The 12623-nt window shown below is 38.2% G+C and overlaps 1 protein-coding gene across 1 annotated transcript; it reads right to left on the reverse strand.

Annotated features, from left to right (window-relative positions):
• Positions 1–11167: 11167 nt before the first annotated feature.
• On the reverse strand, positions 11168–11912 carry LOC103447073 (histone H3.2). The gene has a single exon (XM_008386247.4). The coding sequence runs from the start codon at positions 11742–11744 to the stop codon at positions 11334–11336; it is 411 nt and encodes a 136-aa protein (XP_008384469.1). The 5' UTR covers positions 11745–11912; the 3' UTR covers positions 11168–11333.
• Between the last annotated feature and the right edge of the window lie 711 nt (positions 11913–12623).

The raw sequence follows: 12623 nt of genomic DNA on the forward strand, positions 1-12623 counted from the left end.
CCGTGTCCATTCCCATATACCAGAACTGGTTAAAACCGGCATTGTTTCGATGGCATGGCATCCAAACTGTGGGTTATCAATCTATTGTTAGTCGACTAATTTTTGGTTTGCTTTCCAAGTCTTGCTTTAGTTTATGATATCGTATCAAGAACTATAAAGTTTGCTACGAAACTGTGTGTTTTCCCAAGCGATTGGTATTGATGAAATTTGTGGCCTATCTCTTTTCCTGTTTAGCATTCTCGCCACCCTCTCTACTCCATTGTCTTCTCTTTGTAGGGAGGGCCTGAATTATGATCATGTTTATTGGCAAGAACTTGTTGAATATAGTTTTTAGCTGCGAGCGCAACTCCATCCACATTGGTTAGAATTCAAAATGAACTTCTGCAGTCTGTGACGACCTTGTCTTCACTGCTTTGTGAATACAATGGCCATGGCTTTTGCTTCTGCCAATAAGAATTCCAGAATGGAAAGTATTCTCACTGCAGGTGAAGAGCCTGCTTGGTGGTTTTCAACTTACAGTGATTTTGCGTTCAGGTTTCGAGTACTTAACAGCGATGTCTTCTTGCTTGCCATATGGTATCAAAAGATATTACTACAAACGCACAACTTTGGTCTTATGGAATTATAATGGCATCCGAATTTTGATTTTTCAGTTAGTTTTTTTCCTTAGGAACTCAAAAATGCAAAAATTTGGTCTTATCAAAACATAATGGCATCATATTTAATTTTCAGTTACTTTTTTTTTCCTTATGAACTCAAAACGCACACATATTTGGTTTTGTCAAAACATAATGGCATACCCTTTTTTGGCATCTTTCGTTGGTTCAATCTTTATTCTCTGTGGAAAACTCGTGAAATTACTATCGTAACCTACTGAAAATACACACAAATTTGGTCTTATGGTAACATAATGGCCTTAGATTTTCATTTTTCAGTTACTGATTTTTCTTATGAACTCAAAACACACGATTTGGTCTTAGCAAAGCATTCCCTCTTTTGGCATCTTTCGTTTGTTCAATCTTTATTCTCTATGGTAAACCACATGAACTTACACTTACACTCATGAAAAAACATACAGATTTGGTCTTATTGAAACATAATGGCCTCAAGTTCTATGTTTCAGTTACTCTTTTTCCTTGTAAACTCAAGATGCACAAATTTCTTCTTACCAAAAGGAAGTGTTGTTCCCTCTTTTGGCATCTTTCTTTGGTTCAATCTCTATTCTATGTGGAAAATAACTCATGAATTTACTGTTGTACCCTCTTGAAAATGCATAGATTGGTCTTATCGAAACATAATGGCCTCGTATTTTAAATTTTCAGTTACTCTTTCTCCTTATGAACTCATAATCCATAGATTAATTCTTATCAAAACATCTTCCCTCTTTTCACATCTTTTGTGGTCCATTATGAAATTGACATCTATCATTAGATCAGTAGGTATTATCTGTGGAAAAACAAGAAGTTAATTTTTTTAGATACTCTTTTTCCTTATGAACTCAAATCCCATAGATTTGGTCTTTATCAAAACATAATGGCCTCCCCTCTTTTGGCATCTTTCATTGTGTAACATCCCACATCGTCCAGGGAAGTGATCCTTAAATGTATATTATCATCCCTACCTAGCACGAGACCTTTTGGGAGCTCACTGGCTTCGGGTTCCGTATGAACTCCGAAGTTAAGCAAAAAGGAGGCCAGAACACTCCCAGGATGGGTGACCCAGTGGGAAGTTGTTCGTGGGTTCCCAAAAACAAAACCGTGAGGGAATGGTAAGCCCAAAGCGGACAATATCGTGCTATGGTGGTGGAACGGGCCCGGGATGTGGTGGACCCGGGCCGAGATGTGACAAAATGGTATCATAGCCAATCCCTAGCTGAAAGTGTGCCGACGAGGACGTCGGACCCCTAAGGGAGGTGGATTGTAACATCTCACATCGACCAGGAGAGTGATCCTTAAATGTATATTCTCATCCCTACCTAGCACGAGGCCTTTTGGGAGCTCACTGGCTTCGAATTCCGTAGGAACTCCGAAGTTAAGCGAGAAGGATGCCAGAGCACTCCCAGGATGGGTAACCCACTGGGAAGTTGCTCGTGAGTTCCCAAAAACAAAACCGTGAGGGAATGGTAAGCCCAAAGCAGACAATATCGTGCTACCGTGGTGGAACGGGCTCGGGATGTGGTGGACCCGGGCCGGGATGTGACACATTGCTTCAATCTTTATTCTTCGTGCAAAAATCCTGAAACTAATGTACCGACATCCCAAGAAACACACACATATTCAGTCTTATCGAAACATAATGATCTTAATTTTTTATTTTTTTAGTTACTCTTTTTCCTTATGAACTCAATAACACAGGGATTTGTTCTTAGGGAAACATAATGTTCTTCCCTTTTTTGGCATCTTTCGTTGGTTCAATCTCTATTCTTTGTGGTAAAACACGTGAAATTACAGTTATGCTCTTGAAAAAACACACATATTTGGTCCTATTGAAATGGCCTCAAGTTTTATTTTTCAGTTACTATTTTTTCTTATAAACTCAAAAGGCACGGATTTTATATTATCAAAATATAGTGGCGTTTCCTCTTTTGGCATCTTTCATTGGTTCAATCTCTATCCTATGTGAAAGATAAATAGTGAATTTACTATTGTACCCTCCCGAAAAATGCGCAAATTTAGTGATCTTATCGAAACATAATAGCCTCATATTTGAATTTTTCAGTTATTCTTTCTCCTAATGAACTCATAACGCACAAATTTATTTTTTTCGAAACGTCTTCCCTCATTCAACATCTTATGTGGTCCATTATGTATTTTGCCATCTTTCATTGGACCATTATGTATTTTGGCATCTTTTGTTGGACTAGTAGGTATTAATTGAAAAAACTTGTGAACTTCTCTTGAAAAACGCATAGATTTGGTTTTATGAAGACAAAATTGCATCACATTTTAATTTTTTTGTTACTTTTTTTCCTTATGAACTGAAAGCCCACGGATTTGGTCTTATCAAAACATAATGGCCCTTACTCTTTTGGCATCTTTCATTGGTTAAATCGTTATTCTTTGCGCAAAACTCGTGACACTACCCTTGTACTGGCATCCTGAGAAAACGCACAGATTCAGTCTTATCGAAGCATAATGACCTGATTTTAATTTTTCAGTTACTTTTTTCCTTATGAACTCAATAACACACGGATTTGACCTTATCAAAACATAATGATCTTCCCTCTTTTGGCATTTTTTCGTTGGTTCAATCTCTATTCTCCGTAGTAAAACACGTGAAATTACAGTTACGCTCTTGAAAAAAACACACAAATTTGGTCTTATTGAAATGGCCTCAAGTTTTATTTTTCAGTTACTATTTTTCCTTATAAACTCAAAAGGCACAGATTTTATCTTATCAAAACATAGTGGCGTTCCCTCTTTTTGCATCTTTTGTTGGTTCAATCTCTATTCTATGTGGAAAATAACTTGTGAATTTACTATTGTACCCTCTCAAAAAACGTACATATTTAGTGATCTTATCGAAACATAATAGCCTCCTATTTTAATTTTTTAGTTACTCTTTCTCCTTATGAACTCCTAACGCACAAATTTATTCTTATTGAAACGTCTTCCCTCTTTCGACATCTTATCTGGTCCATTATGTATTTTGCCATCTTTCATTGGACCATTATGTATTTTGGCATCTTTCGTTGGACCAGTAGGTATTAATTGATAAAACTCGTGAACCTCTTGAAAAAAAACGCATAGATTTGGTTTTATCAAAACAAAATTGCATCAAATTTTAATTTTTTTTGTTACTTTTTTTCCTTATGAACTCAAAGCCCACGGATTTGGTCTTATCAAAACATGATGACCCTCCCTCTTTTGGCATCTTTCATTGGTTCAATCTTTATTCTTACACAAAACTCGTGACACTGTTGTTGTACTGGCATCTCGAGAAAACGCACAAATTCAGTCTTATCGAAACATAATGACTTGATTTTAATTTTTCAATTACCTTTTTTCCTTATGAACTCAATAACGCACGGATTTGGTCTTATCAAAACACAATGGTCTTTCCGCTTTTGGCTTCTTTCGTTGGTCCAATAAGTATTCTCCGTGACAAAACTCGTGAAATTACCGTTGTCACTTCCCAAGCAAGAATTCATCCCAACCTCCCTATATAACCCAACATGGTGAAAGCTAAGACGAACAAACATATCGACCATTCAAGTCATTTACCTTGTGTACCTCGCTCAACTCTCATGGTTTATATAATTGAGTTTCGAACTCAATTATTTCAGTGTTCTTTCACCATCCAACTTCTCCAATCCACTTCAATCAATCACATCACGGATTCATTCATGATGATCATCATCCTCCTTTATGATGAAGTCATGCCTAATGACGCCAGTCCGCAAAATCTCGACCCTCCAACTCCTGATATCCGAGAGTCCAGTCTTGCCGAGGGAGTCCACCGTCCGTCAGACAAAGACGATGGCCGTGGTGATCAAGAAAATGTTTCCATTGATGATGAGAATATTATTTCTCATCTGGGAGATGATGATGGACGGATACACAGCCTCCCTCAAGGAGGGGTGGATCGTGACGATTTTGTGGTGCCGTTCGATCACCGGAACAGAAGCACTCTGGTGGTGGGTCGTCATGATCACGAGGCAAACTTGAAATTACCGTTGTACACTAACCCATATTCTAAGTTCCTAGCAGAACGCTACAACAGAACAAAACGGAGAATAATCGTACTTTACCCAAATTCCCATTTCCGTCAACCTTCATCCCACCTTCAATTTAACATGTCATCCTCATTTCCCAAACTCCATTTCCGCCAAGCAAAACAACGGATCCGGCAGACCCGTCAGCAGCACCACCACAACCAGCAGCAGCAAGCCATCTTGGTCAGTCGGCTGATCCACTCAGCTTTCACCGAGAAGCTCAAACCCCAACTTCACCAGTCCCGAGGAGCATGCCTATAACGACACTATCAAGGAGGGGCTGCAGCGCCCCCACAACCAGCAGCAGCAAGCCATCTTGGTCACTCGGCTGATCCACTCACCTTTCACTGAGAAGCTCAAACCCCACCTCCACGGGTCCAGAGGAGCATGCCGATAACGACGCAATCAAGGAGGGCTGCAGCACCACCACAACCAGCAGCAGCAAGCCATCTTGGTCACTCGGCTGATCCACTCAGCTTTTTCCGAGAAGCTCAAACCCCACCTTCACGCGTCCCGAGGAGCATGCCAATAACGACGCTAGGAGGGGCTGCGGCCGCTTGATGTGGAAATTATTTCTCATCTGGGAGCTGGTGAGCGGATACTCAGCATGAATTCGGTCATATCAAAACATAATATCCTCGGATTTTAATCACAGTTACTCTTTTTTTTTCTTCTGATGAACCCCAAACGCACGAATTCGGTCATATCAAAACACAGTAGCCTCGTATTTTATTTGCAGTTATGCTTTTTTCTTCTGAACTCAGAATGTACTTTTGGTCTTATTGAAAACATAATGGCCTCATATTTTAATTTTTCAGTTACCGTTTTTCCTTATGAACTAAAAGGGTTCAGATTTTAATTTTCCGAACTCAAAACACACAAATTTGATCTTATCAGCTACTAATTTTCTTATATACTCAAAATGCACAGATTCAATCTAATCGAAACTTCTTCCCTCTTCTAATATCTTTTGTGGTCCACTATGTATTTTGGCATCTTTTTTTGGACCAGTAGGAATTATATGAGGAAAATTCGTGAAGTTACGATCGTGCCCTCTTGAGAAAACTCATAAATTTGGTCTTATCGAAACAAAATGGCCTCAATTTTTTTTTTTTTTGTTACTTTTTTTTCTTATGAACTCAAAATGCATAGATTTGGCCTTATCGAAATATAATCATCTTCCCTCTTTTGGCATCTTTCGTTGGTTCAATCTTTATTCTTCAAGCTAAAATTCGTGAAATTACCATTGTATCGCGATCCTTAAAAAACGCATAGATTTGGTCCTATTGAACATAATGGCCCCACATTTAGAGTCTTCAGTTACTCATTCTCCTTAGAACTTGTAACGCACATATTTATTATAGGAACGTCTTCCCTCTTTTGGCATCTGTAGTGGTCCACTATGTATTTTGGTATCTCTCATTAGACCAATAGGTATTATCTGTAGAAAAAAATTGTGAAATCACGGTTGCACTTCTTGGAAAAACGCATGGATGTTTGATCTTATTGAAACAAAATAGCCTTAGATTTTAATTTCTATTTTACTCTTTTTCATTATTATACTCAAAACACACAGATTTAGTCTTGTCGAAACATAATGGCCTTGGACTTTAATATTTTTCACTTACTCTTTCCTTATGAACTCAAAGCGTAGTTATTGGTCTTAATTATCAAACATAACACTCCCGTGTTTTAATTTTTCAGTTACATTTTTTCTTGAACAACAAACATGTGAATTTGGTCTTATCGAAGCAAAAAGATCCCGTGTTTCAAATTTTCAGTTACTTTCTTCCTCGAACACCAAACACGTGAATTTGATCTTTTCGAAACATTACTACCATTTTTTTTTAATGACCTTGTTCTCTTAAGAACTCAAAACGCACAAATTCGTTCTTATCAAAACATATCGATCTCATGTTTAATTTTTCATTTACTCATTTTCCTTGTGAACTCAAAACGTACATAATAGATCTTATCAAAACATCATGGTCACAGATTTTAATTTTCAATTCCAATTTTTCCTGGTGAACTCAAAATGCGCGGATTCGGTCTTATCGCAACATAATGGTCATAGACTTTAATTTTTTTCACTTACTCTTTTCCTTATGAACTCAAAACACACATTTTGGTCTTGTTGAAACATAATGCTCTCGTGTTTTAATTTTTTTAGTTACTCTTATTCCTTATGAACTCAAAAAGCACAGATTTCGTGTCTTAATTTTTCAATAACTTTTTTCCTCTAACGCCAAACATATGGATTTGGTCTTATTGAAACAGAAAGATTCCCTGTTTTAACTTTCAGTTACTTTTTCCCCGAACGCCAAACGCATGGAATTGGTCTCATCAAAACATAAAGATTATGTGTTTTAATTTTTCAGTTGTTTTCTTCCTTGAATGCAAATTGCATGGATTTGGTCTCATTGAGACATAATGGCCACATATTAAATTTTTTTTAGTTACTCTTTTTTCTTATGAACTTAAAACGCAGACTCGATCCTATCAAAACAAAAGGGTCTTGTGTTTTAATTTTTCAACTACTTTTTCCCTTATGAACTCAAAACACACATATTCAATCTTATAGAAACATAATGGCCACATATTTTAATTTTTAGTTACTCTTTTTCCTTATGAACTCAAACACACACATATTCAGTCTTATTGAAACATAATGGACTCGGACTTTAATTTTTTTCATTTATTCTTTTTCCTTATGAACTCAAAACGTACATATTGATCTTATCGAAACATAACGCTCTTGTTTTAATTTATCAGTTGCTTTTTTTATTATGAACTCAAAATGGCAAGATTCTGTGTTTTGGATTTTCTGTTACTTTTTTCCTCTAACGCCAAAATGAATAGATTTGGTCTTATCGAAGACAAAAGAGTTATGTGTTTTAATTTTTCAATTGCTTTTTTTCCTTAACGCCAAACGCATGGATTTGGTCTTTGTCAAAACCAAAAGATTCTCTTGTTTTAACTTTTCAATTACTTTCTTTCTTCAACGCCAAATGCATGGATTTGGTCTTATCAAAACATAATGGCCACATATATTTTTTTTAGTTACTCTATTTCCCAAAACACAAAGATAGTGTTATCATAACATCTCGTGTTTGAATTTTTCAATTACTTTTTTGTAATGCAAAAAACGCATAAATTTTGTCTTATTGAAATATAATGGTCTCAGATTTTAAATTTTAAATCGTTCTCTTTCCTGAAACACAAAATACACATATTCGGTCTTATCGAAAAAAATGGTGACAGGTTTTAATTTTTTGTTATTTTTTTCCACATAAATCAAGATTCGGTAACAAAAAGGCCTCGGGATTTTAATTTTCTTTGTTGGTCCAATCCAATTTGTATTCTCCGTTACCAAAAACAGAATTCATGAACTTACCATTGTGCCCTTGCGAGAAAGAATTCCTCCCATGCCTCTCTAATCTCTATATATAACCTAGTAAGGAGAAGCCTAAGAGAACAAAACAAATATCGACCATTGAAGCCATTTATCCTGTGTTTCGCTCAACTCTCATTTGTTTATATAAATTGAGTTTCGAACTTAATTATTAAGGTTTTCTTTCACCATTCAACTTCTCAAATTTTCACTTCAATCAATTGCATCGTGGATACATGCATGATCATTGTCATCAAAACTTGATGTCCCTCGCCCAGGGAATCGATCATGTGAAGGAACAGATCTATGCCGGCCAACGTTCTGATAAAGAATTGGTCTGCCATAGTTGGTATTAGGTACAAATCTCCACGAGGTTTGAGCTCTTTCAGGTTTCACCGAGCAGCTAAAACCCCACCCCTTACCAACAGAATGGCGACGACGATGTCGAGGAGGAACTTCAGTAGAAGTTTGACGATATCGAGGAAAATATTATTTCTCAAATGGGAGCTACACAGCCTGCGCCCCGCGGATCAAATAATTGGTGCAATTGTCCAATACGCCTCGGAGTGTACCAGTCACCACAGCTAATCTCGGCTCACACCGGCGTTCACTGCAGGGCCCTGAGCACTGCAGCGAAAGCAATAAGATTCCGTCGGAAGAACGATAAGGAGATTCAAAACTCCAGCTTATGGAATTTGACGACGGCAGTGTCCCTGTGGTGCCTGTAAATCCTACAAGCACCATGGCAAAGAAGAGAGGCCGGAAGAGGAAGATCAATCTTCTTGCTGATGCGGTTGCTGCTCTCTGTGGAGGAGTGCATCATTGGAATGGAACCAGTCTGGTGGTGGGTCGGCATGATCACGAGGCGGGTACTTCTGGCCATCAATGAGACAAGTCGGTGAGAGCTAATTAGCAAAAGAGAGCTCGGGCATTAGGTATTGGTGGTGGTGTTGCTGAGCCTCAGTCCGGAAGAAGGGTGCACGATGACCATAAGGTGTCTCTGATGACTAGAGGTCCAGAACCAAACCTCTCTGGTTGTGGCTGCAGAAGAGCATGCCGCTAGTACTTCAGGCTATGTCCATGAGTCCATAAGAACCAAGAAGAGAAGAGCTCGTGCAATGTCAGCACGACGCCAGTACTTCCGGCTATGTCCATGAGTCCATAAGAGCGAAGAAGAGAAGAGCTCGTGCAATGTCAAGTTAGCACAACGCTAGTACTTCAGGCTATGTCCATGAGTCCATAAGAGCGAAGAAGGGAAGAGCTCGTGCAATGTCAAGTTAATTTGTAATGTTTATAAGTTAATTTGTAACAAATTGGTAGTCCATATTAATTAAATTTTCTCAGAACATTTTATCTCTTATTACCTTTTTACCAGTGCCATTCCAAATTACCGTCAAGAATTCCATTTTTTACTGCCCAAATAAGGGCACAATACAATTGGGAATTAGCTAATTAAGCACCATAGAATTTCGATTTATTATACCAAAAAAAAAACATAAAATTGCACTTACAAGATAAAATAAATTGTGCAGATGGAAATTTCATCTCCTTTTCATACCAAAACACTAAATCTAAAAACTTCATAGTCGTCGTCCCCTTGCCACTTCTCCTAGCCAACCTTCCTCCTTCCTCTTTTCATTGATCGTTGCATTTTTGTTTTTTGCTTTAGTATTTCCGTCTATAAGTGCCTTTTTTGATGAAGTATTAGTATCCCTTAGTGATTATTTTAATTTTGTGTTCATGTATTATGGGCTTCTAGTGTGTCTACTTCATTGTTACTGGTGGTTTTGTTAATGGTGCTGAGCACAAAATTCATGTTGGTATGGACACTCATTGGTTCCTTGCTAGTTCCTCTTTAAAGTTGGCACTGCTCGTTGTCAAAGAGTGTCCTCATGTTCGTTATATTACAGTTTTTGTGCACAAAATTTTTTCAAGCACCAAATCGCAAAGTGTTTGACCCTTTCACTCGGAATGGAGTTCATTTGGAGTGCCATCTCAATTTTCTGAGTTTGTGTGTAAACGATTTCAAGACTTGGATGCTTTCCTTTGCTTATTTTCAAGCATGTATCGCCCTCATATTTTAATTTCAATAACTATTTTTCCTTATGAACTCAAAACACACAAATTCGTCTCATCGAAGCATAATGGCCTCGAATTTGTTCGTTCAGTTACTCATTTTCCTTTTGAGCCCAAATACATAGATTCCTCCTTATCGAAACATAATAACCTGATATTTTAATTTTTCATTTACTCTTTCCTTTCACATATTCTGTCTTATCAAAACATATGGTTTCGGAATTGAATTTTCAATTACTCATTTTCCTTATGAACTCAAAACGCATAGATTCAACCTTATTCAGACATAATGGCCTCAGATTTTAATGTTTCAATTACTCTTTTTCCATGTGAGCTCAAAATGCACAAATTCAATCTTATCGAAATATAATGGTCATGAATTTTAATTTTTCAATTACTTGTTTTCTTATGAACTTAAAACACACAAAATCAACCTTATGATAACAGACTCAAATTTTAATTTACAGTTTCTTTTTTTTCTTTATAAATTCAAACACACATAACCAACCAAACGGCCCCCAAATTTTATTTTACGGTTTCTCTTTTTCCTTATGAATTCAAAACGCACAAGTTTGGTCTTATCTAAACATAATGGCGGTCCTCTCAAATTAAATAGAATTCATCCCAACCTCCCTATATAACCCAATAAGGTGAAAGGTTAGACACAAAAGATCGACCACTCGAGTTATCAACCGGTATTGAACATCGTTGTGAGAGGAAAAGTGTGGTGGTGACTCGTACACTCCGAACCATGTCAGACAAGTGTACAAATCATTGAACCATCGATGCAAGCTGTACATCTAACTTCCTCTCCCAAATGAAAAACAATATTTGCAACATCAACAAAAACTGGGAGACAAGTAGATATACAGCTTGCCTTGATGATTGAATGATCCATACATGTCCGGCATAAACCGAGAGTGTACGACTTCACAACTCTTTGCCGCCCACATTGGGATTAAGACAACCACAACATAACTTCACAATTTAATTAAACAACTGCAAACGTTTCATTTCAAAACACGAAAAGATATACAAATTCAAGCCCAGCAGCTAATTCATGATTGTGAGTAACAATCAAATTCTTAAAACCCCAAATCAACTACAAGTTATCGAAACAAGAAACCCAAGAAATTGCGGATTTTTATTTTCTTAAGCCCTCTCGCCTCTGATCCTACGAGCGAGCTGGATGTCCTTGGGCATGATCGTGACCCTCTTAGCATGAATGGCGCAGAGGTTGGTGTCCTCGAACAGACCCACCAAGTACGCCTCCGCCGCCTCCTGAAGCGCCGCAACAGCACTGCTCTGGAACCTCAGATCGGTCTTGAAGTCCTGAGCGATCTCCCTCACAAGCCTCTGGAACGGAAGCTTGCGGATCAGAAGCTCAGTGCTCTTCTGGTACTTCCTGATCTCCCTCAGCGCCACGGTTCCGGGCCTAAAGCGGTGGGGCTTCTTCACTCCTCCTGTCGCCGGAGCCGACTTCCGGGCAGCCTTGGTGGCCAGCTGCTTCCGTGGAGCCTTGCCTCCGGTGGATTTGCGAGCAGTCTGCTTCGTACGAGCCATTTGGGATTGGAGTTGGGAAGATTGAAGGATTTGGAGGGATTTGGGATGTTTTGGGCTGTTTGTTTCTCGGGAAAATCAGTGAGAAAATGCGATGAATTTGTGAATTTTGAAGGATTTGATCGGATTAATTTATACAGTGGAAGAGTAGAAGAAGCGGCGAGTTTGAAATATTTGGGGAATTTGAAAATTTTGGATGAGGTAATACAGAGCGTTGATTTGTTCTTGTTATCAACGGTGAAGATTGTTTTTCGTAGAGTGAAGCGGATAGCGATCCGTGTGCTCCGCACGCTAGCCAATAGGATTTGTTTTTACAGCGGCTACTGGATTTTCAGTGCTTTTCGACTTTTAGAGTTGGCGAGTCACCAGTTTTCAGTATCGCTTTGTAACAAAAAAAAGTTGGGGGGTCAAGTTTTCATTTTTTTGGGTCAGATGGCGGGTCAAGTTTTGGGTGTTCTGCACATGGGCTGGACCGGAAAATTATGCAAATGTGAAAGGGGCCCAATGAGATGAGATTCATGGAACATGTGAGTTTAAACTTTAAGCCCAAAGATGGGGGAAGGGTTGAACTCGATAGGGGTAAGGGTTTGGACTCAGAAGGGAGGTGAGTTTAAATTCAAAATGCAGTGAGTTGAAAAGAATCAAAAGGTACTATAATCATCAGAACAATTCACTATTGTAGGCTAAGGAAAATACTTGGAGTAATAGATCTTCAAATTATCAATGACCTGACTCCCCCTTCTCCTCTTTCATCGTAGTTCATCTTTTCATTAAGAATCTCACAATTTTTTAGTAGTTCACGAGAACTGCTGCCATGCGTAAGAAAGAGAGAATGATCGATTGTTGACTAAATAAACTCGAACTTAGGGCATAATTGCATTC

Source organism: Malus domestica, chromosome 11 (assembly GCF_042453785.1).
Source record: "Malus domestica chromosome 11, GDT2T_hap1".
Classification (NCBI taxonomy): domain Eukaryota; kingdom Viridiplantae; phylum Streptophyta; class Magnoliopsida; order Rosales; family Rosaceae; genus Malus; species Malus domestica.